At 38.8% G+C, this 24,847-nt stretch overlaps 2 protein-coding genes across 6 annotated transcripts in view; one reads left to right on the top strand and one right to left on the bottom strand.

Moving 5' to 3' along the window:
• The window catches only part of DNAH3 (dynein axonemal heavy chain 3), a 58,303-nt gene extending 34,629 nt beyond the window's left edge, over positions 1 to 23,674 (top strand). For all 4 annotated transcript variants that reach the window (XM_033074193.1, XM_033074194.1, XM_033074192.1 and 1 more), the window contains 25 exons: positions 15 to 115; positions 189 to 294; positions 1,337 to 1,466; positions 1,954 to 2,190; positions 2,570 to 2,673; positions 3,671 to 3,965; positions 4,411 to 4,590; positions 5,607 to 5,730; positions 5,822 to 5,978; positions 6,419 to 6,562; positions 7,085 to 7,751; positions 7,862 to 8,027; positions 8,357 to 8,573; positions 9,505 to 9,687; positions 10,557 to 10,755; positions 11,639 to 13,780; positions 14,715 to 14,940; positions 15,354 to 15,598; positions 16,910 to 17,026; positions 17,812 to 17,966; positions 18,740 to 18,907; positions 19,720 to 19,862; positions 20,412 to 20,616; positions 21,852 to 21,989; positions 22,173 to 23,674. In XM_033074193.1, the coding sequence (XP_032930084.1) occupies positions 15 to 115; positions 189 to 294; positions 1,337 to 1,466; positions 1,954 to 2,190; positions 2,570 to 2,673; positions 3,671 to 3,965; positions 4,411 to 4,590; positions 5,607 to 5,730; positions 5,822 to 5,978; positions 6,419 to 6,562; positions 7,085 to 7,751; positions 7,862 to 8,027; positions 8,357 to 8,573; positions 9,505 to 9,687; positions 10,557 to 10,755; positions 11,639 to 13,780; positions 14,715 to 14,940; positions 15,354 to 15,598; positions 16,910 to 17,026; positions 17,812 to 17,966; positions 18,740 to 18,907; positions 19,720 to 19,862; positions 20,412 to 20,616; positions 21,852 to 21,989; positions 22,173 to 22,526 (6,903 nt within the window). In that variant the 3' untranslated portion in view covers positions 22,527 to 23,674. The remainder of the gene's footprint in view (positions 1 to 14; positions 116 to 188; positions 295 to 1,336; positions 1,467 to 1,953; positions 2,191 to 2,569; positions 2,674 to 3,670; positions 3,966 to 4,410; positions 4,591 to 5,606; positions 5,731 to 5,821; positions 5,979 to 6,418; positions 6,563 to 7,084; positions 7,752 to 7,861; positions 8,028 to 8,356; positions 8,574 to 9,504; positions 9,688 to 10,556; positions 10,756 to 11,638; positions 13,781 to 14,714; positions 14,941 to 15,353; positions 15,599 to 16,909; positions 17,027 to 17,811; positions 17,967 to 18,739; positions 18,908 to 19,719; positions 19,863 to 20,411; positions 20,617 to 21,851; positions 21,990 to 22,172) is intronic.
• Positions 1 to 24,847, bottom strand: part of LYRM1 (LYR motif containing 1) — a 73,079-nt gene that overhangs the window by 33,480 nt on the left and 14,752 nt on the right. The window lies entirely within an intron of this gene.

Genomic DNA, 24,847 nt, shown 5'->3' with positions numbered 1-24,847 from the left:
TGTTCTTCTTCCAGTTATGCTTAATGAGTGGTGAAATAATTCAGATGAGCTCAAAAATGAGTTTAATCTTTGAGCCGGCAGACTTAGAGCAGGCATCTCCAGCAACTGTCAGCAGGTAATGTGAGAGCATTCAAGCTTGAACTGTCCCACCTTGCACATGTATTCCTCTACATGTTTGTTTTTCCCAGGTGTGGTATGATTTATATGGACCCACAACAGTTAGGTTGGAAACCACTGAAGGATTCCTACATGAAAACTCTGCCTTCAAGCCTGCAAGAAGAACACCGCGAGCTGGTGCGAGACTTCATTTTTTGCACAGGTCTAATTTAGAAGATGAACTATAAGGTGACATTCAGAGTTTGCCCACTTGAAGGCAGGCATACAGAATCCAAATATTTTATTATTACTTTTAATAGTTTAATCTTAAGAGCCTTTTTCATCTCATTGCTTGTGTGAAGGAGAGCTCTTTGTGCTATGTATTGCACTATGTTTTCTGTAGATGCAAATAAAAATAGGTGTTGGTGAGAATCAGCTTTTAATGAAAATTTAAAAATCCCTATTAATAGGCTTTAAAATCTAGTAAAATAATTGGAATAATATTAGGATTGGAGCTGTAGAAAACTTATTTATATTTTGAGAAGACTCCCTTTGAGTTTTTGCAAGAAATTAGAATCAAATTCCAAAGAAGTACCAAGACCAGAAGAGCTCTTTATTTATAGTTTTCTCAGTTCATCAGAGTAAAATAATTATTCCTTATCCAACAGATAGTTGCACTGACCCTTTAGTGCATCTCCTTGAGTACTAGTCCCTGGGAAAAGGATAGGTCTGTCTGTTTTCCAGTTTGAGTTCATGGAGCAGATACCTCCAGCCATGGTCAGTATTTACCCAGATGCTGTGGCACTCCTGCAGGCACCAGTCAGCCCCAGAATGCTGGAATTTCTGTTGTGGCACAGTATCTCTGCTGGGTCCTCTGTAGGGGGCCTCTTTTTAAGAGATAATGAAACCCTTACCTTTGTTTCTGTTGGAATAATTTTGTTGTTGCCTGAGCAAGACAGGAGTCTCTCTAGGCTGAGCTTCTGCTCTGCTGTCTGGATTAGTAACTGGGTAACAGAATTCCCACTGAAAACTTCTCTGTGGTAAAAGAACTTGTCTTCACCATCAGAAAGCGATGGTGTGACTTTGAGAACATTTCAGTACTGCCTCCCAAGGGCCCTTTGCTGATCTCTCTGCCAGCATGGACAATTTCTGATGCCTTATGTTTGAGGGTGAATTGAGGGATGGGGGGAATGTGGCAAGTCCTGCATTGTCACACAGCTGTTTCTTTTTCTCCTGGAAGGTCAATAGCTTGTTTATGTGGCTAGTCGAGCCCTGTTTAGATTTTATTGACCATCATTGCAAAGTCATTGTAAAAACGTCCTCTCTTCACCTGGCTAACAGCTTGATGAAACTCTATTCTTCTCTCCTTGGTAAGTACCCTAAGCTGCCTGGTTTTTATTTCAATTTTTCTTTTTTTCCCCTGCCATGTCCCAGGACAAAAGGCAGGTTATAAGATGCAAGGAAATGCCAAAGGAATTCCTTACTGTTGAGTTCACATAACACAGTCAGTGATCTCACTGATCAGTATTATTAATAGTTCTTTGCATACAGAGCTTTCACATTTGGAAACTGGTGTCATTACAAAACTGAACATGATCTTGTGTGTTCTGTTTTGCTTGCTGTTTGCTACCATCTGAACAAAACAGCTAGGACTCTTCCTAAATATTTTTCATAGAATTTCATTTTTGTTTGTAAACAGTATTTTACAGAGACAAGATCCTCCTTTTGTAGATTGGCTTCTTTCCACTGGAGACAGTGCTGTACTTTTGTCACAGGATGCTTTTGCAGAAATGCATTTTGAATTGGGATTTATGGTCATTACTGGCATTTAACTAAAATTCAAAATATGTATTTTAGATGAAATAAAGGAATTGGATGAAGAGGACAGTGAAACCATGTCTGCTCAGCAAATCACCTCGTGGCTGCAGGCCCTTTTCCTTTTTGCTTTGGTGTGGACAATTGGAGGGATCATTGATGCAAACAGCAGAAGAAAATTTGATTCGTTTTACCGCAGCTTGCTCAATGGAATGAATGAGGAAAATCCACGCCCTAAAAACGTGAAGCTTAACAAAAACAATCTCTTCCCAGAAAAAGGTGCTCCTTCATAACTGTGCTTGCTTGACCTTTTATAAAGCAGTAAGAAAGCTTGGCACTTAGTGTGCCTGGTAGATGTTAAGACTGCAGCAAAGCCACCATCTGCCAAGCTTTGGGCTGCACAGTTGGGTGCCCTTTCCTGGCTGTTTTAACCAGGACTAGCATATGCCTCCTGTTGTACTCAAACACTGTGGCTGAATCTGACCTAAAATCATTTGTTGTTGATAATGGCAGTGGGGGAAGGAGAGGGGGGGTGTATCTTGTGTAGTAGAAAGCTTCCATTTTCTCACAGTTTTGGAAATCTCACACTAAAATTACTGAAGTTTATTTTTATAATTTAATCAGTGGGTTTTCCTGTGTTCTGTTTTTCAATTAACAGGGAGTGTTTATGACTTCTATTTTAATAAGCATGGCCATGGGCAATGGAAGATGTGGACAGACTACATCAGAAAGGAAGAGGAAGTTATTGCCCCAGGGGCTAAGGTGCACATTGGTATCTTTATTATGAAAAATAATTATTTGACCTAATGATTTAGAGGTATAAATAACTATATTAGGCTGTTTGATGGTTGATTTGCAACATTTCATTAGTTTCTGTGAGCTCCTTTTCCTGCTTTTGTCTCAATTCTGGTACCACTAACAGTGGAAGTTCAGCACTGCAGGTGCACATAGAGCCCTGAGATTCCCTGGTGGTTAAAATTTGGGTTCTGCTTTGTTCTTTTAACAGCATTTGATATTAGGAAAACCATGGTGTGAAAAAGCCAAAGCATGAATTCCCTTTCCTTCATTTCTGTTTTCAGTGGTTGATCTCATGGTATTGTAGTACCAGTTACTTAGAGAAAGCAAGCAAAGAGACTTACTACTACTTTGGGATGTGGGGAACAGTACTGAGAGTCCTGGGTGCCCTCCATTTCCAAATAGGGCACTCAGATTTTGATGGCAGCTGTGAACTGAATGGAAGGGAAGCACAGCAGAGATCTGCAGATGAAATTTCAAGATAACTTGTTTAATTTCATTCCACTGTAGTTGCAATTGTCTTCTCTATTAAGTACATGGGAGATGTAAGATTACATTTCATTCTGCTGCCAAAAATCTTTTCTTGATATCAAATCCACAGCTGCTAATTATAAATAAAAAACGAGGAAGAGAAAAAAATTTCCGTACCAGCATTCCTTTCCCTTTGCACAGTGGGGAAGCAGAATTGGGCCATACTTAACTCTGTAGTTCTCCAGACTTCATATAATGTCTGTGAACCACCATAGAGGTAATATTAGTTGTGCTATTGACTGTATAAACTGTGATCAAGAAGTGGGGCCATAGTATCTACTAGAACCTTGTTATAGTTTAGGTTTTCAGACAATAGAAGTTTTTAAAAATGTTTTTATGCTACAGGGTTCCTGTAGTTGCTTGCAAATATTCATGTTGATTAAGGTATTAGATGTTTGATTTTCATGTTTTATTTTACTTTCCTGCATAACAGGTATCTGAGCTGATCATTCCAACAATGGAAACTGCCAGACAAATGTTTTTTCTTAAAACATATGTGGATCATAGTGTCCCTTTGCTTTTTGTGGGTCCCACTGGCACTGGAAAAACAGCTATAACAAACAATTTTCTACTAAAACTTCCAAAGGAAAAATACATCCCGAGTTTCATCAATTTCTCTGCAAGAACCTCTGCTAACCAGACCCAGGATATTATTATGTCCAAGCTGGACAGAAGAAGAAAAGGATTATTTGGACCTCCAGCAGGGAAAGAAGCTATAATTTTTGTGGGTAAGACATATTTTTCATTTTTTAAAAATAATTTTCGTTCTGGCTTAGGCAAAGGAAGTGGTTCACCAAAAGTAGTAAGTTTGGATTGCCTCAGTGCTTTTTTCAGGCATCCAGAGAATCCTAGAATGTCCTGAGTTGGAAGGGACCCACAGGGATCATTGAAGGATTAGCACTGCCCTTGCTGAGAGGTTTAATTGGTGGTTGTTTTCAGAATACTTCTAAGAATTGCTGTGGGACATGACATGAAGCAAAACAAAATCACCAGCCACACTAAGTTAAGCCATCACCCTTAATTATGCCTGTGAGGTATAATGGTATTTGATTTTGGTTAGTTCAATTAACAACACACATCTTTTTCCTACTTCTGGTTCAGTTATTTTTCCTTAGAAGAAAACTGAATTCCTAAACACTGAGGTTTTTTACTCAGTGTCTGTGTTCTCCACAGATGACCTAAACATGCCTGAAAAGGAAGTGTATGGAGCCCAGCCAGCTATTGAGCTTCTCAGGCAGTGGATTGATCATGGGCACTGGTACGACAGGAAAGATTCATCCCACCTCAGTATCATAGATGTCCTGCTGGTCACAGCCATGGGTCCCCCTGGGGGAGGCAGGAATGACATTACAGGTAGGAAATACATTGCTATGGCAAGTGGTTATCTAGCTGGCTGAAGTTAAGGGGTGGGTTCAGGTTTGCTGATGGCAAAGTCAACATTTATTTATGACTGCTGGATCTACAGCATTCACTGAGTGGGTCATTCCAAGTACAGGTCTGTTATGTTCAAGTTCAAATCTGTACCTTTACCAGAGGCAGTTCAATCAACATTAGAAACAATGTTTTTAGTGTTGATTAAACTGTGAATAACAAAAGTTATTCTAAAATTAATGATGGAGATTATTTCTGTTTTCCTTGGAAAAGGGAGGGAATACATCTGCTTGCCATGTCTCTGGCAAGTCTCTTCTCAAGTTGTATCTCCTGCTGCTAAGGTAGGCTGTCTGTATTCATTTGTAAGAATGTTACCTGCAAGTCCATGATCCTTGTTACAGTGCCATAAGGAAGGTTATATTTTCTAATGAAAAAAGTATGTAAATACAAGCCCTAACGTAGCTGCAGTTACATTATTATAGGCTATATACAGCTGCATTGTTACAAGGCACTTCATGCTACTTTGCTTCCTAAAACACTGTGATACAGATATAACTGTATGTGTTCTGAGGAGGCTTTATGAAAATAACTCTTCTGATATAGCTAAATTTCTAAAATTTACTCATGTATAGACTGATTGTTTTTAGGTGAAAGCCAATAACAAGATAATTTGTAAAATTTTTGTTGTGTCATATCATATTCAAGAAGGCTGAGGCAAGCTGAAATTTTGAATTGGGTAATAGTGGCCTTGTAAATGGAGATTCATGTTTTACATATTCAAAACAGTTTTAAGTTAAATACTGATAGAAAATGTAAGCCACTTTATATTTCTTTTGCTTCACTGCTAGGGCAAAAATTTGCCAGAAACAAAATCATTAAGCTGGTGCCAGATTCAAATGTTTTTTTTTAGTGACAGTCCAATCTAAAAGATGCTAGCTGAAAGGTGGAAAAATATTTGAATATTTAAACCTCTCTGCATCCTTCTGTGTGTGCTACAGGACGCTTCACGCGGCACTTGAATATTGTCTCTATCTGTGCTTTCAATGATGACATTTTAACCAAGATTTTTACTGCAGTTACTGACTGGCACTTCAGCAAAGGCTTTGATGCTTCATTTCTGAGGTAATGGGATCTATTTCCTGTAGCACCTTTGTTGTCTTTTCCCTGTGATTTATCTACTGAAGTTAAAATTGTATTTCTTTTCCTTCCTAAGGCTTGGTAAGATGATGGTCCAGGCAACATCAGTGCTTTATAAATTGGCAGTTGATAATTTTCTCCCAACTCCTTCAAAATCCCACTATGTCTTTAATCTACGGGACTTTTCCAGGGTTATTAAAGGAGTTCTGCTCTGTCCACACACTCATTTGCAAGTAAGTTGTAGTTTAGTTATGTTGATGTAGGAGAGAGCTCTGAAAAAAGACAATTCTTTTTATAATACATGAACTATGATTTCAGTAGATTTACAGGGTTTAAGATCAGAATAGTCCCTGAATTCCTTATTATGTATTTTCTGTCTCTCTCTATGGGAGAGAGCTGTCATTTTGTTAATACAATTTGATACAGCAGAGAAAAATGCTTTGACATGAGAGTCCCAGTTTGGGTTGGCAGGAAGGACAAGATGGTAACTAGGTGAGGAATCCAGTAAAGTTAGCAGATGCTGGGCCATGTGCTGAATGGCTTGGGATTGAAAAATTCCCACTGAGTTTAGTACCAGGTATAGCAGGGTCCAGATGGACATTTCTAACCTTTTCTTTTTGAACAAATCCTGCCTGAGCTATATTTACCCATTCTTTTGTATTTACATTTTCAGGATGGAGATAAACTGATCAGACTTTGGGTTCATGAGGTTTACAGAGTTTTCTATGATCGCTTGGTTGATGAGGATGACAAGAAAGTTTTCTTTCAGATGGTACAAGAGACAACATTAAACAGCTTCAAGCAGAACTTTAATAAGGTATTTTTGGATAATGTGCTGGGACCAATATGATACTGATGCATTTTCAGAAATACTTAAATATTGAGATTAAATCAGTATGGGAGACATTTTGCAGTATTTTGATCAGTGAATTTAAAAAGTATGGACAGTCTTCTATTCAGCATCGAGTATTCATATCAGAATGATTCATAACTTCTGAGGGATTCTGTGCAATGGAATAAATGTCTTGCACAGCATTTATCTGTGCTTTTACCCAAGATAATTATTTGGATGATCTGATGGGTGTAGTGGGTACATTCCTGAGAAGCCTTTTTAGAACTAGGCCTATATTTGACAGCAGTATCTCTCTGTGAGGAATGTTTATGTGGAAACCTGCAGGTCAACCTACAGTATTATTTTGCAGACCAAGGCTGTAACTAGAACAGTGAAAAACAGTGCTTCCTGCAGTATTAATGCTATGTAGATAAGGATTATTACGACTTTAAGGAAAATAATTCTCTAATATTTAGAATAACCTGTTGATTTTTGTCTTTTTCCTAGGTACTGAGTCATCTCTCACCTACTGGAAAAGTCACTGATGATAATATCCGCAGCCTGTTCTTTGGAGACTATATAAAGCCGAGCACTTCTGTCAAAGTTTATGATGAGATCACAGACTTAAAGCAGCTGACAAGCGTGATGGAATACTACCTTGAGGAATACAACAATATCAGCAAGGCCCCCATGTCCCTGGTGATGTTCCAGTTTGCTATTGAGCACATCTCGAGGATATGCAGGGTTCTGAAACAGGACAATGGGCACCTGTTGTTGGTGGGCGTCGGCGGGAGCGGCCGGCAAAGCGCCACCAAGCTCGCCACCTTCATGAATTCCTTTGAGCTCTTCCAGATTGAAATTACCAAATCCTACGGCATCAATGAATGGAAAGATGATATCAAACAAGTCATGCTGAAAGCAGGTGTTGGTAACAACAATCTGTCCTTCTTGTTCTGCGATAACCAAATAAAGGATGAATCATTTGTAGAAGATATCAACATGCTTTTAAATACTGGGGATGTGCCTAATATCTTTGCAGCAGATGAGAAAGCTGAAATTGTTGAGAAAATGCAAAGTGCAGCAAGGATGGAGAACAGGAAAATTGAAGCCACGCCCCTTGCTATGTACAGTTTCTTTATTGAAAGGGTGAAGAAAAATTTGCATATTTGCTTAGGTCTGTATACAATGCATTGTTTCTTAGAATGTTTTTATTTAGGTTTATTTGTTTTTCTGCTTCCTAACTGCAAAGAAACTTAGGTAACAATCATGCTTTTGTTTTTGTAGCCATGAGTCCTATTGGAGATGCATTTCGGAATCGATTGCGGATGTTCCCTTCACTGATAAACTGCTGCACCATTGATTGGTTCCAAACCTGGCCTACAGATGCTTTGGAAATGGTTGCTAACAAGTTTTTAGAGGATATTGAGCTCAAAGATGACATTAGAAAAGAGTATGAGTTTATCTCTTAAGAAACATATGAAACAAAACTTTGTTCCCCTGCCCCTCGTGCCCCCAGTGTATTTGATCTGTCCTCATAGATGGACAAAGCTAAGCCAACTCTGGGATTTCAGAGCAAGTCAGATACTGAGACATTTGTATCTGATGTTTCTGAAAATCAGGCCATTCTTTGAGAGGAGTCCAAAACATTTCTAATAATGGGGAAAATACATTTCTGCCTTCCCCAACACTAATATGACTTCATAAACTTAGAGTAATTTTTTGAGAGTTGACATAAAGACAGACTGTATTTTCAAAATAATGTGGAAAATTTTTCCCTAGGGTTGTGTCAGTGTGCAAATATTTCCAAGAAAGTGTGAGAGAACTCTCTGTTGGCTACTACGCTACGCTGCGCAGACACAACTACGTGACACCAACTTCCTACGTGGAACTGATTCTCACCTTCAAGACCCTGCTGAATAAAAAAAGGGAAGAAGTTGACATGATGAGGACTCGTTATCTTGTGGGACTTGAAAAGCTTGAATTTGCATCTTCACAAGTAAGCTTCAGATGAAATTGCTGAGTATGTGCCATATGCATACTTCAGTGTGGGGTCTGTGTGGTTGAAACTTATAAAAGTAAAACTTATTAATTTGTTCTTCATGTTTATGATGCTGTTGATAGTTTTCTATAGAAAGCCAGCAGGAAAAGCTAGATTTCTGCTTAGTAAGTTGAAGAAACTGTGGTGTCTACATTTGGATTATAGCTCTTAATAGAAAAGAGAAATAAAATGAAGGTACTCATTAAATGTTAGAGGAATAAACATTATAAATTTCATTGTTTTCTCAAAACCTTATCTGGAGAATCCACCTCAGCATTCTATTATCTATTATCCTTTTCAAAATAGGGGAGAAATTGAAAAACATTGCAAGACAATATTAAACATTAATTCCTGAGTAGATTCCAAGCAGAAAATGGATCAGGTTCCAGATAAATAATTCCTTTTTCAACCCATGTGATCTAGGGATTGATCTTTTCAAAATACACACTAAAGGGGCTTGTGGATACTTGCTGGATGAAGAAGATACAGTTTGCAGCTGTAACTGTCACTAATTCTGTGTTCCATTCCAGGTTTCTTTTGGATTTTGTTTTCCACCTGTGTACTAAAGGATTATTTGGACTTTCATTATCTGAAAGTGACTGTGAGGAAAAAATAGAATTAATCAATATATTTCTCATTAATGACATTAATGAATCTTAAAAAAGCAAGTGTCTTGCAGAGATGATGATAAAAATACCTTTAAAAATCTAATCACTTAAATGAAACAGCTCTTAGTAAAAATAGAGAACTATTAATTCTTTAGATCAAATGTCCTTTTTGAGATTGCATTACTATAGGTCTTCCAATCTTTATTCCTAAGACATCAAGGTATGAAATGCACACAATGTTTGCACAGATTTTTTTCTTGATTTCCTGTTGTTTTCATTAGGTTGTAGACATGCAGAAAGAACTGACTGACCTTCAGCCTGAACTGATTAAAACGTCTGCAGAAACAGATAAAATGATGGTCAAGATTGAAAAGGAGACAGTTGAAGTAGATGCAAAAAAGGCAATAGTGTCGGCAGATGAAAAAGAGGCCAATGATGCAGCTGCTGTTGCCCAGGGTATTAAGGTAGAGCTCGAGGGTTTGAGCGTGGAGCACAATGGGTTCCAAGTAAATGGGAGCTGTGATGATGTGATGATGTGTTAATGGGGTGAGCCAAGCTCTTTAACAGAATTGCAGATGATGAATGACACACTGCTAATAGAAACACAGTAAATTTGGGCTGTTTGGAGTCTGAGTGCATCTCACAGTCCTGCATAACTTCCCTTTCTAGTTCATGTTCCGAAAGTTGTACAGCTCTTACTTCTCTACTAATATATTCTCATTTTCAACAGATTGAATAATGAGTTTATACTGTTTCCAGGCCCAAAGACAGTTAATTTAGAGTTAGCTGAGGTAATTTGGCATATGCTGCATGTAGTCCTATTAGACATAACTTTAGAGGTAATGCCATAGCCAGACGTCTGTAACACAGAATTTCTTGTGGGAAGCCTTAATATTCCTCAATATTTTTTCTGTAACTAGCTGGAAATATCATAATGACATTAAATATGGATAACTGCTGAGATCAGAGTATATGATAAAGAATTTAAGCTGATCACCTGATCAGCACTGTAAGATTTAACTGTATCTAATTTTTATTTTAATTCTCATTGCTAAACCAGAGACTTTGATCTTGAAAGCTTGTCTGGATTTTTCAACTATCAGTTCAGTTTATGAAATTTACTGATTTATCTACAAACCCTGCCTCTTTAAACTGTGCAGCCAAGTAAAGTGAAAGTAGTTTTCACTCCTAGAAACACAACGTTGTGAAGAGTCTATTTAATGGGTACTGATCAAGAGAAAAGTTTCTGCGAGGCTGTGCTGTAGTGGGGTGATCAGGCTGCACGCCTGGCACTGTGTGAGGGTTTACAGCTTTCTGCCCCATGTCTTAACAGGATGAATGTGAAGCAGACCTTGCAGAGGCTCTGCCAGCTCTGGCTGCAGCAGAGGCAGCTCTTAACACCCTGAATCCCTCCGACATCACTCTGGTGAAATCCATGCAGAATCCACCTGGCCCTGTCAAGCTCGTCATGGAGAGTATCTGTATCATGAGGTCAATTAAAGCAGAGAGGAAACCCGACCCCAGTGGCAGCGGTAATGAACCAGCTTTTGTTATCCCTGCCCCTGGAATGTGGGGGTGCTTCTGGCATGAATGCAGCTGTGTGCACTGGAGGTGCATTTTGCTGGCAGTGATAAGTACAGAGTAGTAGAGAGCTGCTTCTGCCATGCTGACATAACTGCCCTTGCCTGACACTGTTGCACAGCTTTGTAAATATGATCCCAGTCACCAGCACAAAGTCATCTCTCCAACTTGCTTTGAGCCAACCTTGAGATTTGCAGTTCCTTGAGGAACTCTGGATGCTGGAGGTGTGCTGTGCAACACCTGCCTGTGTTTCCCCTTGTAATCCCTGCTTCCAAACTATCAGTTGTGCTGGGAGAGGGAATTCTAGTTATAGCTCTGCCACAGGTGATTATTCTAACAAGATTTTTCTGTGTGGTTTAATGTTGTTATTGTGGGATTGCACAGGATTTGCAAGGTAGGAAAGAGACTGTTTTCTTTCACTTTTCTTCTACCTTATACCTAAACAGTTCTACCCTTCATAATTAAAAATAAGAATTATAGAAATACCTTTCATCCAAAATGGTCTTATCTAGATTAAGAAGGAATACTTCCACAGTTACCGATTTATCTCATAGACAATGATAAGAAAGACTGTATATTTATTTGTTTCCCTTAATGTGTTTGGTTGATTTAGAATTAATATGCAGTTAATAAATATGAGATTAGTTAGTGCTGTTGAAGGACCTGTCTGAATTCCTTTAGGTAATGATTTTCCCAAACTATTTAATAGTCTTTGCATAGTAAAATTCCACTGCAATATAATTGATGTTAATTTTTCATACTGTGTTTCAAAGTATTTTTTTTCAGTTTGAACATGAAATATTGAGTCTGATTTTAATCTTATTTGCAATATAGGTAAAATGATTGAAGACTTCTGGGGGCCAGCTAAAAAACTTCTTTCAGATATTAAGTTCCTTGACAGATTAAAGTCATACGACAAGGATAACATTCCTCCTCCTATAATGAAGAAAATTAGAGAGAAGTTTATGAATCATCCAGATTTCCAGCCAGAGGTTGTGAAAAACGTCTCATCTGCCTGTGAAGGCCTTTGCAAGTGGGTGCGAGCCATGGAGGTGTACGACCGTGTTCAGAAAGTGGTGGCCCCGAAGCGCGAGCGCCTGCAGGCGGCTGAAGCGATACTGGACGTTCAAATGCAGAAGCTGCAAGTGAAACAAGCAGAACTTAAGGAGGTTGTTGATCGCCTTCAGGCTTTGCAAGATGAGTTTGATGAAATGAATAACCGGAAGAGAGAGCTCGAGAATAATATTGAGCGTTGTTCGCAGAAGCTTGTGCGAGCTGAGCAGCTGATCAGCGGTCTGGGTGGAGAGAAGGAGAGGTGGACAGAAGCTGCACGGTTGTTAGGATTTCGGTACATAGACCTAGTAGGGGATGTGTTGTTGTCATCAGGAACTGTGGCGTATTTGGGAGCCTTTACTGTTGATTATCGCCTAAAATGTCAAAAGCAGTGGCAGGATCTGTGCATTGAAAAGAACATTCCGTGCTCCAGCGATTTTAGCCTAAGCAATACATTAGGGGATCCAGTCAAAATCCGTGCATGGCAGATTGCTGGATTGCCAGTGGATTCTTTTTCCATTGACAATGGTGTAATTGTTTCTAACTCAAGAAGATGGGCTTTAATGATAGATCCTCAAAGGCAAGCTAACAAGTGGATAAAAAATATGGAGAAAAGTAACAAGCTGGCAGTTATCAAATTATCTGACACACATTATGTGAGGACATTAGAAACTGCTCTTCAGCTTGGAACACCAGTCTTGCTAGAAAATATTGGTGAAGAATTAGATGCTTTCTTAGAACCTATTTTATTAAAGCAAACATTCAAACAACAAGGAGTAGAATACATGAAATTAGGGGAAAATATAATTGAATATTCAAGAGACTTCAGGTTTTACATGACAACCCACTTAAGAAACCCTCATTATTATCCTGAAGTGGCTGTGAAAGTTTGTCTCCTCAATTTCATGATTACACCTTTGGGTCTTCAGGACCAACTTCTTGGAATTGTAGCTGCAAAGGAAAAGCCTGAGCTCGAAGAAAAGAAAAACCAGCTCATTGTAGAAAGTGCAGCCAATAAGAAACAACTAAAGGAAATAGAAGATAAAATTCTGGAGGTCCTTTCCTATTCAGAAGGAAACATCTTAGAGGATGAAACAGCAATTAATATTTTGTCTTCATCCAAAGAGTTATCTGAAGAGATCTCTGAAAAGCAAAAAATTGCCTCTGTAACTGAGCAGGAAATAGATTCTACTCGAATGGGGTATAAGCCAGTTGCTGTTCATTCAGCTGTTGTCTTCTTCTGCATCTCTGATCTGGCAAACATTGAACCTATGTATCAGTATTCATTGATTTGGTTCATTAACTTGTATGTTCAATCTATTGCTAAAAGCAGAAAGAGCGGACGTATTAAGGAGAGAATTAAAAATATAACTGACCATTTCACAATGAGCATCTATAATAATGTCTGCCGCTCGCTGTTTGAAAAGGACAAGCTGCTCTTCTCCTTCCTTCTAACAGTAGGCATTATGAAGGGAAATGGTGAGATAGATGATGCTGTTTGGCGTTTCCTGCTGACAGGAGGTGTTGCTCTGGATAATCCTCACCCCAATCCAGCTCCAGACTGGCTGTCTAACAAATCATGGGCTGAGATCGTACGTGCATCTTGCCTGACAAACCTCCAGGGACTAATGGAACACGTAAGAGACAATTCTTCCAAGTGGAAGACAATCTATGACTCTGTCAGGCCCCATGAAGAAACCTTCCCAGACTCCTGGAGCTCACTGACAGGGTTGGATCGCATGGTAATTCTTAGGTGTTTGCGACCTGACAAAATTATCCCGGCAGTGCAGATGTTCATTGTGGAAAATATGGGAAGAACATTTATTGAACCGCCTACATTTGATCTTGGAAGAAGTTACAGTGATTCTAATTGTTGTGCCCCTTTGATTTTTATATTATCACCTGGTGCTGATCCTATGGCAGGTGAGATTGGTATTAAAAAGATCTTTTTTTATCTGGTTAAATGTCACTGGGTCTGACTAACCCATTAATAGTGTAGGCCCCCTCATTTGATCTTTAAAGTGTTTTAAAGTACAATACAGCAATGATGAAATATCAGACATTGGCATCTGCCCATATATAAACAATGATAGTAAAATTTTTAGAGCGTGTGATGAAAGAAGTGGTGTTCAAATGTCTCTGAGCAGCAATTTGGGGATCTAACAGACTGTAGCATCCAGACCTGTTTATAATTTGTACTTGCATTACAATTCTTTCGGTGGGTGTTGGAGGTTTGCCCCAGCCTTTATTGCAACCCCTCCTCCAGTAAGTTTCCTCCCTCTCAGATGCTGATTAAATGGTGTACAGGCCACACTTAAAAACACATTTGTTAAATGTCCTTTTAACTATAACCACCCAGATTATTTTTAAATCTGGTTTTCTGCCAAAAGACTTGTGATATGAAGCCATACCGTAAGGAATTATTTCCAGAAAGTACTGATTTTGATAGCAAAGCTGGAGGTCTATTTTTAGCCAGATCTAAAGATCCAATTTGCAGCTCAACCCCCATAAACAACTGTACCCATCCAGTAGAGAGAGCTGAGAGCAGTTGTGCAACCTGGAACTGAACACTTGGGGCCAAAGAAGAGTCAGCCATTTAATCTGGATAGTTTTTGGGGTTTTTTTAAAAATAATACCTTATACCCTTAAATTTTATTGTGTGCTTCAGAGACACAGTGACTGATGCAGCATATGATACTGCTTCTGGGTTGTTGAGATGGTTCTGTTTGGTTTTTTTTTTAATTGAATAAAATATTTGTTTACTTTTCTCCCTTTAATTACATTATAAAAATGATCATGATAACATATTCTACTTTCTAATAGACTTTGTTTGCATGTGTAAAACTTGTTATCATAGGTTTGCTAAAATTTGCTGATGATGTTAGCATGGGAAGCTCAAGCATTCAAACAGTTTCACTTGGCCAGGGCCAGGGCCCAATAGCAGAAAAAATGATTTACCAGGCTATTACTGATGGAACCTGGGTAGTGTTACAAAACTGCCACCTTGCAACCAGCTGGATGCCTGCCTTGGAAAAGATCTGTGAGGAAGTTATAGTGCCTGAGAATACCAATGATAATTTCAGGTAGGAGTTTTAGTATTTTGTACTTTCTAATGTGAGTATTTCCTGTTTGCTGAAGACTGCTAAAAAGAAATTAAAATACCTCTGTAAGAATGCCTAAGTATGACATTCATATAATTTATGTGCAGTGATAAAATCAAGATCCATAATTAAGAGGTCATCTTTTCTACCTGTCCAATATAATCTACTTTATGCCTGTATTTTGGACCAGATTTAGATGTTATCTTTGTAGTTAAGCAAGTAGTAAAACTTAGTCTTTTAGAGATCAAAATGCAGGATTATATTTTTGATTTATTCTTATTCTTATTCTTATTCTTATTCTTATTCTTATTCTTATTCTTATTCTTATTCTTTCTACTACTACTCTCACTATTATATGATTTTTTTAATAATATGCTTTTGAAACTCCGTTTTAGGTTGTGGTTAACTAGTTATCCATCAGAAAAGTTTCCTGTTAGTATCCTCCAGAATGGCATCAAAATGACAAATGAGCCTCCAAAAGGCGTTAGAGTGAACCTCCTTCGCTCCTACCTGAATGATCCCATCTCTGACCCTGTGTTTTTTAAAAGCTGCCAAAAGCCAAAACTGTGGCAAAAACTGCTTTTTGGCCTTTGCTTTTTTCATGCTGTTGTGCAGGAAAGGAGAAACTTTGGCCCACTGGGTAAGTTTTAGATTATTTTGCACTTTATTTAAAAGAGAACATTTGTGCTTTTGAAATGCATTGCTGGAGTCTCTCTGTAGAAAGGCAGTACTGTTAAGAGTATTACAAGAGTGCAATCTGCCTTGCACAGAACATCATAAAGTCTAAAAGCTGTTATTTGCAGGGCTTCTTATTCAGCCAAAGCTACTTTTGAAGCTACTAAAAGTATTACCTTGGGGAAGATTAGAAAATACTATTTTTCCAAATAAATATTTTATACGGTAGTTACATGAAATTATAGCTTCCTAAATTATTAACTGATTACTGTAGTTCTTGCTAACAATGAAATTCAGATACTTTAAATTTTTGTAATTTAAAAAATGCCTTCTATTCTGCTTTTGTTACTTATGTGCATACTTTGTTTTATCTCACCTAGTGCATCTATTTACTTAGTGTGAAACAAATCTGTGTAGCTGCAGTGTGTTGTTTATAACAGCAATGAAAAGATATGCATTCATAAGATTGGTGCTTCAGCTTTTTCTGTAATCTTCAAATACATAGAAAACTATATAGAATTTCTGTATAGCATAGAAATATATGAACTCAGAGATTCCATTTTTATAACTATATAAAGTTTATGCCCTGCACTTGTGTAAATGAAGTTCTTCCATTCCAGCTGAGTCTGTCTTCCTCATAACAGGTTGCTATTAGGAAATTATATATTTTGACTGAAAACTACTTTCATTATTTTAATAGCTGTTTAAATAAGCACTAAATTTCCAGTATGAAGACACTCATTTATTGCTTTAGAGTAAAACTAAATTTTCTAGAGGCCATTTTCTAACATACCATCTACTGCTAATGTGACCAACTATCTGGGTGAAGAGGGATAGTTCCATCAACACCCCTGTTTTTGGTTTGTAATAGGGATTTAGGCTTTCTGAAGGATTATTTGGAGTATGTTCCTGTTTGTTTGTCTGCCTGCTTGCTTGTTTTGTTGTACTGTTACTATGAATTTCATCTGCAAACAATATTAATAGATGGGCAGATGAAAAATTGAAATCAATAAGTGAATTAAAACTCCTGTTTTCATTGTGTCCAGGTAGCAACAGATTAGCTTGAAGTATAAGCAGGTAAAATATAATTTTCAGGACACTGTGATGCCAAAATGCCTATGCTTAATAAACAGCCTGGTATATTCCAGGCTGCTTCTAGACTTGCAGTTGTATCTTCAGCTCTGCAGAAGCAGTGTAGTACCAACACCACCATTTCCTGAGCCCAGCCATCAGTACATTGCACCACTGCCTTGTGTATCTTTTCTGAATTGAACAGGTTGGAATATTCCATATGAATTCAATGAGTCTGATCTCAGAATCAGTATGCAACAGATTCAGATGTTTCTGAATGAATATGAAGAAATCCCGTTTGAAGCTCTGACCTATCTAACAGGTACAGACACTGCATCCTCTCACACGGATTTGTTGATTTTGCTGGGCATTTTTAGCTGATACACTGATAAACTGGTGAGTTCTTGACAAATTGAGTGGATTCCACACCAGTTTGTTTTACTGGCCTTCCACATCCAATGTGGTTGTCACTGGATGGATGTTGGAGCTGGACTGTGACTGGAGGTGGATCCCAAACCCTCAGATATCATTGTTGTTTTGACTTGTATATTGCTACAATTACTGATGGTCCCTCAAACCTCCTGGTCTTTGCTTTATGCACATCAAATCAAACCATCAATGGCCTCTGGTTCACCTTTGATGATCAATGTGAGCCTGACACAGGAAGCTTTGGCACTTCACTGGAGGATGTGCTAATGCTCAGGGGTTTAAAGCAGGAGGTGCTGATTGTGTAACTCAGCTGCTGTGGCTATTCTGTTCCCTTGCTCCAGGGAGATAAGCTGCCCTTTGCACCTCCTTTGACAGCCTTGTCATTCTTGATTTTTGTTAGTATTATGATTAGCTTTATGAAAAAGAATTTTGGGACATGAGTAGCAGTTACTCAGACCAACTCATAGAGGTACTTAAACCTTCCATCACTAATTTGGCACATAGATGTTCAAGGGTCTAATTTTCATTGACTCAATTGAAATATAAAACCTGAAAACTTTGGAAGATCTGGAGCTGTGGAGCTTCAGCTTACTATAGTTTTACATTATTGCAAAGCAATTTTTATTTGTTCATTAACTTTCAGGTTTTTTTGTCCTGGTTTTCTTTGTCTTTTTCCAGGGGAGTGTAACTATGGAGGTAGAGTGACAGATGATAAAGACAGGCGTCTTCTCCTGTCCCTTCTTTCCATAGTCTACAACAAGGATATAGAGCAGGAGAAGTACATGCTTTCAGCTGGAGGTGACTACTACATACCACCACATGGCCCTTATGAGGTGAGAAGACAAGAATCGTAAATTGTCTCTAAATTATTGGTGAAGAACTTACCTACATTGTGCTTGGATAATGCTGAATACAACAAATAGAAAATAAACCCCATAAGATCATAAATTCATGCCAGAATGTATCTTGTATATGAAATTTTAATCTGGTACTTTATATCTGCCATACCCCAAAGGGGATGTAGAGATTATCCAATACTCTGGCATTTGTTGATGCAGAGAGCCACCCCTGTGCAGGAAATTCCAATACAGTTCCAGAAACCAATAGGAGTCAGGCTTCAGGAATTCACATGGTATTTATGCACTTTCTTGCAACCAGTCTGACCTTGAAAGCATCAACCAGGAGGAAGAAGTGGAATGGCAGGTGTATACTCAATTTCCATCCCCTTTTTCCCTTCTAACAGCTGCATAGAGATAATGAATGTGCTGAAATCCCACCTATTTGTGTAGCCCACAGTTGTAGGGATGACACATCCAGCATCCTACCCCTTCTGTGACTCCTACCAGCACTCCTTGGATATTTCTAATGCACTTTCCTTTCTCTTGCCACTTACATGAGGGTGGTATTAACAACTCCTCCACGAGTTTTTGAATCACTCAGAACTTTTACATTTATCTCTGTGGAGAGTCAGTCAATTCCTGGATGTGTTTAACAGGGAACTACTATCTTGAATTGTAAATGGGAAGGTTCTGTCCCAGTTTGGTTTGCTGATCATTTATGAATATCACATTACATGATGTCTGGCATCTGAATGCTTGTTTTACAGTCTTATATTGAATACATACGAAGTTTACCAATTACAACACACCCTGAAGTGTTTGGACTTCATGAAAATGCTGACATCACCAAGGATAACCAGGAGACCAACCAGCTTTTTGATGCAGTGCTCCTGACTTTGCCTAGAGAAGCAGGGGGAGCTGGCAAGTCCCCTCAGGTAACTGGGGAAGAAAGATCAATTTGCAGTCTGGAAAGGTGCCCTTTCCTGGGATGTCCTAGGTCTCAGAGTAATCCAACACCTCTCATCTCATGACTGTTGCTTTGGGAGTAGATGTGAATGTCTGTGTAGAGAAGCAGATGGATTTGGGATAGATGGACCATTAAAGATGGAAGATACCTTCATGACTTTGCATTCAGTCCAAACAGAGTAATACCACATGACCTGGCAGCACAGGTTACTCAGGCCAAATCCATGCCCCTTTGAGATATAGATAAATAACCTTTAAAGCCTCTCAGATTTGACATCTATATGTTATACACAAATGGATTCTTGAAAAGTGGAATAGATGGAGTCTCATTTCCTGCAGGGTTGTCTAGTGAGCTTATTCTGTGATGTCTAATATGCTGTAAGTAAAGCTTCTCTTGTGGCTGGGGTATTCATAGGGTCTTCTCCTTATTTTGCTCATGCTGCCTGCTTCATCTTTTCCATCATTGTGGCAGTAATAGGATTATGCTTGTCTGCTCTCCTGCCTGTTTCCTTAGTAATCGCCTAAAACCTTGTTATGAACTAAAAATTACTAACAAATTTAAAATTACTGAGAAGGAAGGAGCAAGCAGGCACATGCAGAGACAGGATGATGCCCAAAGCAAATAAGAGCATAAAAGCACTGTATCTTTAGGAAAATGGACTAAAATACCTATTGGTTATACAGAAAAACATATAAAGCCTAGTGTTTTGTGGAATTTATTAAATAAAAATAGAAGGGGGAAAAGGAATATTTGTTATTCACTCCCAACTTGTGACTTCAGGAAGTTGTTGAAGATTTGGCACAGGACATCCTATCCAAACTACCAAGTAGCTTTGATATGGAAGAAGTGATGAAGGCATACCCAGTACTTTATGAGGAGTCCATGAATACAGTTCTTAGGCAAGAACTAATTCGGTTTAACAGGTATGGCTCAGTGTTTTCTGTAGAACTTCTCAAACTGAAATATGCTTGTGTTCATTGGTGCTATACATTACATTGGTGATATACATATACCATACATTTTTCCTAACATGTTAAGATTCTGCTTTGGATTAATCTTTTAAAAAGATATGAAAGCTGCAGCTGAGTACCTGACTATAGCAATAATACCTGTATTCTTGGATGATGAATTTAAATCAGATTTGAGTTTGTTGTGTTGAGGTAGAGCAGTTACTTTGGTCTTTGTGATACCCAGGTCCCAATATTCACAGCACACTATGAGTGCTATAAGCTTTAAAGTTCTGGTCACTTGATTTCCCTTGACTAGAAGGAAAGTTTTCACTCTTATATTCTGTGTGTGTTTCTAATTTGCTTTTCTAAAGTTAAGTAAGAGTTTTGATAACTACAGGTGAGATAAGGAATTTCTGACAGAACATTTACCACCTCTATCAACCCTTCATTCAAGTTGGACTGAGTGGTATTTAGCCAGGTAATAGGAAGTAACTAATGACAATTCCTTTGTTTTCTCTGAAGGCTTACTGCAGTTGTTCAGAGCAGCCTCATTAATATAGGCAAAGCCATTAAAGGCCAAGTGTTGATGTCTTCTGAGCTTGAAGATGTTTTCAACAGCATGCTGATGGGAAAAGTGCCATCAATGTGGGCTGCCAAATCCTATCCATCACTGAAGCCTCTGGGAAGCTACGTGTCCGATCTCCTCTGTCGTTTGGAGTTCTTCCAGGTCTGCTAAACTGACACTGAGGAGTCTGGGGAGTTGTAGTTGAAAGCTGGATGGGGAGAGTGGGCCAGTGCTGTCCTTGCTCAGCAGTCCCTGGGTAGCTCCAGTCTGTGAGCTGCTCACACACACTCTGCATTAGCAGCACTGCAGTTAGCTGGGCAATTGTTCAGGGTGAGCTGGGAGCATGATCCCGTGGTGCTAATCCAGTGCTGCTTTTGGTAGTTTCCATCTTTCTATTTCTAGAAGACTCATTTTAGCTTGAATTGGTGTCTGAATGACTTCCTTGCTGAAAGGACATTGAGCTGGGTGGAAGAATGCTTTAGAGCCTGCATAACAGGCACTATGAAATTTTATATATGTATCTGTAAATATCTTTGAAGTTTCATAAATTGTGACACCACTTTCACGCTTATTGAACAGGCTATTTTATTTTTAACTTGCCATTCCATTATTTTCCTTGCACTCTTAGCACTCTTAAAACTACTTAAAACTACATAAAATTTAAGTACCTTAAATAGTGAGGTACTGAGATGTAGTGAAGCCCCATAGAAGTCAAGAGAGGAGAAAGCTAGGAAGAAGTATCTGAGATGTATATAAATGGCAGTTTCCTGTTTGCTGGAGCAGAGCATTGTATGGGCTTCTTTTGACTCCAAAGAACTTACAGTAGTGTGAGGACATTGTGCCCTTGTTTTGCTTTTACCTACTGAGTTGTGTGGACAAGGCCCAAGAGCTCCTTGTCTGGCATCTTTGTACAGGAAAGATTTGCTCTGCTGGGATCTGATGTGTAGGCTGTAGTGAGGGCCCTCACAGTGATCAGTGAAGAATGTAAAATAATTTGGCCTTTTTTCATGTTAGGAGATTGGTGTTTACAAAACTGTAAAATAAAGTATTTTGAAAAAGTGTCCAAATTCAATCACTTCTATTGTTTTTGGAGGCCACTACCTATAGTTAACAAAACGTGCTTATGCTACTTTGTGAAATTTTTCTCAGTAGCACTGAGTTCTGGTTGTTTCAGAATGATGATTATTTTTGTTGTCATCCTAAAGAACTGATTTCTGTGATTTGCTGTCTCTGAAAAACAGAAACCAATGGAAGGATGCAGAGGATCCCATCAAGGCTTAGATCTCATTGTGCTGTTTGAATGTATCTGAAAAGACATCCCTTTTCTGGTGAATTGGCACAATGAAGCCAAAAATACATTGGATTTTTTTACATTTGTTTTCTCTTTTCTTATTCAGGATTGGGTTGACAAGGGACCACCCACAGTTTTTTGGCTCTCAGGATTCTTCTTCACTCAGTCTTTTTTGACTGGTGTTTTACAAAACTTTGCCAGAAAATACACCATCCCAATTGACCACATTGGATTTGAGTTTGAGGTAAGAAAAATGCAGAAGTATTTTGTTTTTATTGATCAGCTTGAAAAATGTTCTGGGGCAGCAAGAAATAGAGTTTTCAGATGAAAAGGTATTTTATTTAAAGGAGCAATTTCAAACTGTCACTTATAGGATTTAATATACTCCAGATAAAAATAAAATCAAGCAATGGTTTAATCATTCTAGGTGATGAAACAGGAGTACACAATGGAGAAAATGCCAGAAGATGGGGCCTATGTGAGAGGCCTATTTTTGGAAGGTGCACGATGGGATAGAGAATCCTTGGTAATTGGAGAATCACTACCAAAAATCCTTTATGATCCTTTGCCCATAATATGGCTGAAGCCTGGAGAAAGTTCCAACTTTCTTCATCAGAACATCTATTCATGCCCTGTATACAAGACAAGTGAAAGAAGAGGTGTCTTATCCACCACTGGGCATTCAACCAACTATGTTCTGTCAATTGAACTCCCTTCAGACAAGCCCCAGAAACACTGGATAAACCGAGGTGTGGCAGCCCTGTGCCAGCTGGATGACTGAGAGGGTGCAATACTGAGATTGTAAAGATCTGCTTTAATCCTCAATGGCTGCATGGTTGTTTTTTTTTTTAAATGAAATCGTGCCTAAAGAGTTTTGATGCTGATTTTAATGGGAATTCCCCATCACAACTCTTGCAAATAAGATTGTGGATTTGCCTACCACTTCTGTGTCCCAGGAGTATGCAGGACAAGGAGGGAGGAGATGAGAATATTCTGTTGTCAACATAGGAAACCAATCCTCCAATCCTCAGATAGAATGAACTACCAAAACTGTATTATAAAACTGTAGTCATTCCTTGATGAAGTGTCTCAGAATTTCCATGGAAAACTTCATGACAGCACATTATTGGGAGCTGCCATTTCCCAGAACAGTTTGCTTGTACCACATAATTCTTTTTTCAATATTATTTACCTACATATTCCAGGTACCTGATACATGGAGTAGTTTTATTTCTCCCATAGTCTCACTTTACTTCCTGCCAGCAGCCCAGCCCCACAGAGCCACTCACTCCCACCCCCTCCACTACCTCATGGGGTGAGATAAAGACAATTTAATAGGGAAAGCAAAAGCCATGCACACAAACAAGGCAAAACAATTAATTCCCTGCTTCCCACAGGTAGGCAGGTGTTCAGCCATTCCCTGGAGACCAGGGGCCCATCACAAGTAATGGTGACTTGGGAAGACAAACACCATCACTCCAGATGTTCCCCTCTTCTCCCCCACTGTACACACTGATCATGATGTCACAGGGTCTGCAATGTCCCTTCACTCATTTGGGGTCAGCTGTCCTGGCTGTGTCTCCTGCCACCCCCTCAAGCACCCCCAATTTCCTCCCTAGGCTGGCAGTATGAAAAGCAGAAAAGGCCTTGGCTCTGTGCAGTCCCTGCTCAGCAATAACAAAAACATCTCTGGATTATCAACCCCGTGTTCAGCACAATCCAAAACACAACCCCATACCAGCCACTGTGAGGAAAATTGACTCTCCATCAGTTAATTGACTAAACATAGCACACTTCCTCATCTTGCTCTCTTGCATGTTGGACTAATAACTGCCTGAAATTTTGTACTTGTTTAAGCCCTTTCATCAGAGAAGCTCAAAGTAGCTTGCAAACATTAATTAAAAATAAAATAGCCTGAACATCTTCAAAGAGCTGTGCAGTCATTAGCTAATCCCCACAGCATGCCAAGAAGGTAATAAAGATGCATCATTAGAGTTGTGTACACAGTACAATAGAAGCACAAACATCAAGGCAAACATTTAAAAAAACATGCACTACACAGCCATCCACTAATTTGGGGTCTTGTATTTTTTTTCATTGCCTAAATTGCAGCATTTTAATGACTTGCTGGAGGCCTCATGAAGTCAGAGATTCTGCCATCACTTGGCAATTCCCAGTATCCTGCTCCATGCTCCAAGGGATGCTGCTACCACTCCTTAAAAAACAAAGTTCTTGTCATAGGAATTCATCTGTTGTTATTGTTCATTATTGTTCTATTAACCACTGGTTTGTTTCGTGCAGATATTCATAAAATAGTAACTGTTAAGAATGGTTCTGCAAGGTCAGGCAGAAGTGTTGGGGTGTTGTGCAGTGCTGCTCTGCAGGAAGATGCACAGGTAACAGCAGCTTCATGTTCCACACCTGACCCCTCATTAACAGTCCAGCACACAGGCTTTTGGTGCATCATTGGTGTGTGGGGAGTAGAGCAAAGGTGTCAGGCCAGGACACCTAGAGGATGTTTGTTTTAATAAAAGGGACAGAGATGTGCAGGTGTTTCAAATTACTGAGAGGAAGAAACTACTCTTAACAAATTAGACTAAATGATATTTGGCACCTATACCAAAATAAAACTTGTTTGTGAATGTTACAGCACACTCATCCAAACAGACAACAGTTTTTAAGAAGAGAATCATGTTTCAGTTGATCTATAAATAAATTAATTAAAATTGGTCCTTGAAAAAAATATTTTCTTAGCCTTCATAAGAGAGATATTTTGTAGTTTTCATATCATTAAAATTAGCAGAAATTTACATTTGAAAAAACATTGTGGTGATTACTGTATTTTTGAATGCCTGCATGTCACTGTTGTAATTGCAGCAACAATTCAAATCACAAATGAGATCACTGTGGCATCAGAGATAACAAAACAGTCATGAGCCTCCTTGTATGGAAGCTGTGTGAGGCCAAAGGGGCAGGACCTGGCTGTAAAATCCTTCCCTATAGGCTGATCAGGTCAGACACTGCTCTCAGAAGGATCCATCTACTCAGATGTTGCTTCTTATCAAGGCACTGGTGACACCTCACCTGCTGAAAGGGAGGCTG

This window comes from Catharus ustulatus, chromosome 16 (genome assembly GCF_009819885.2).
Source record: "Catharus ustulatus isolate bCatUst1 chromosome 16, bCatUst1.pri.v2, whole genome shotgun sequence".
NCBI classification, from domain to species: Eukaryota; Metazoa; Chordata; class Aves; order Passeriformes; family Turdidae; genus Catharus; species Catharus ustulatus.
Note: the sequence above shows the minus strand (reverse complement) of the source record. Positions and strands in the feature narration are given on the sequence as shown.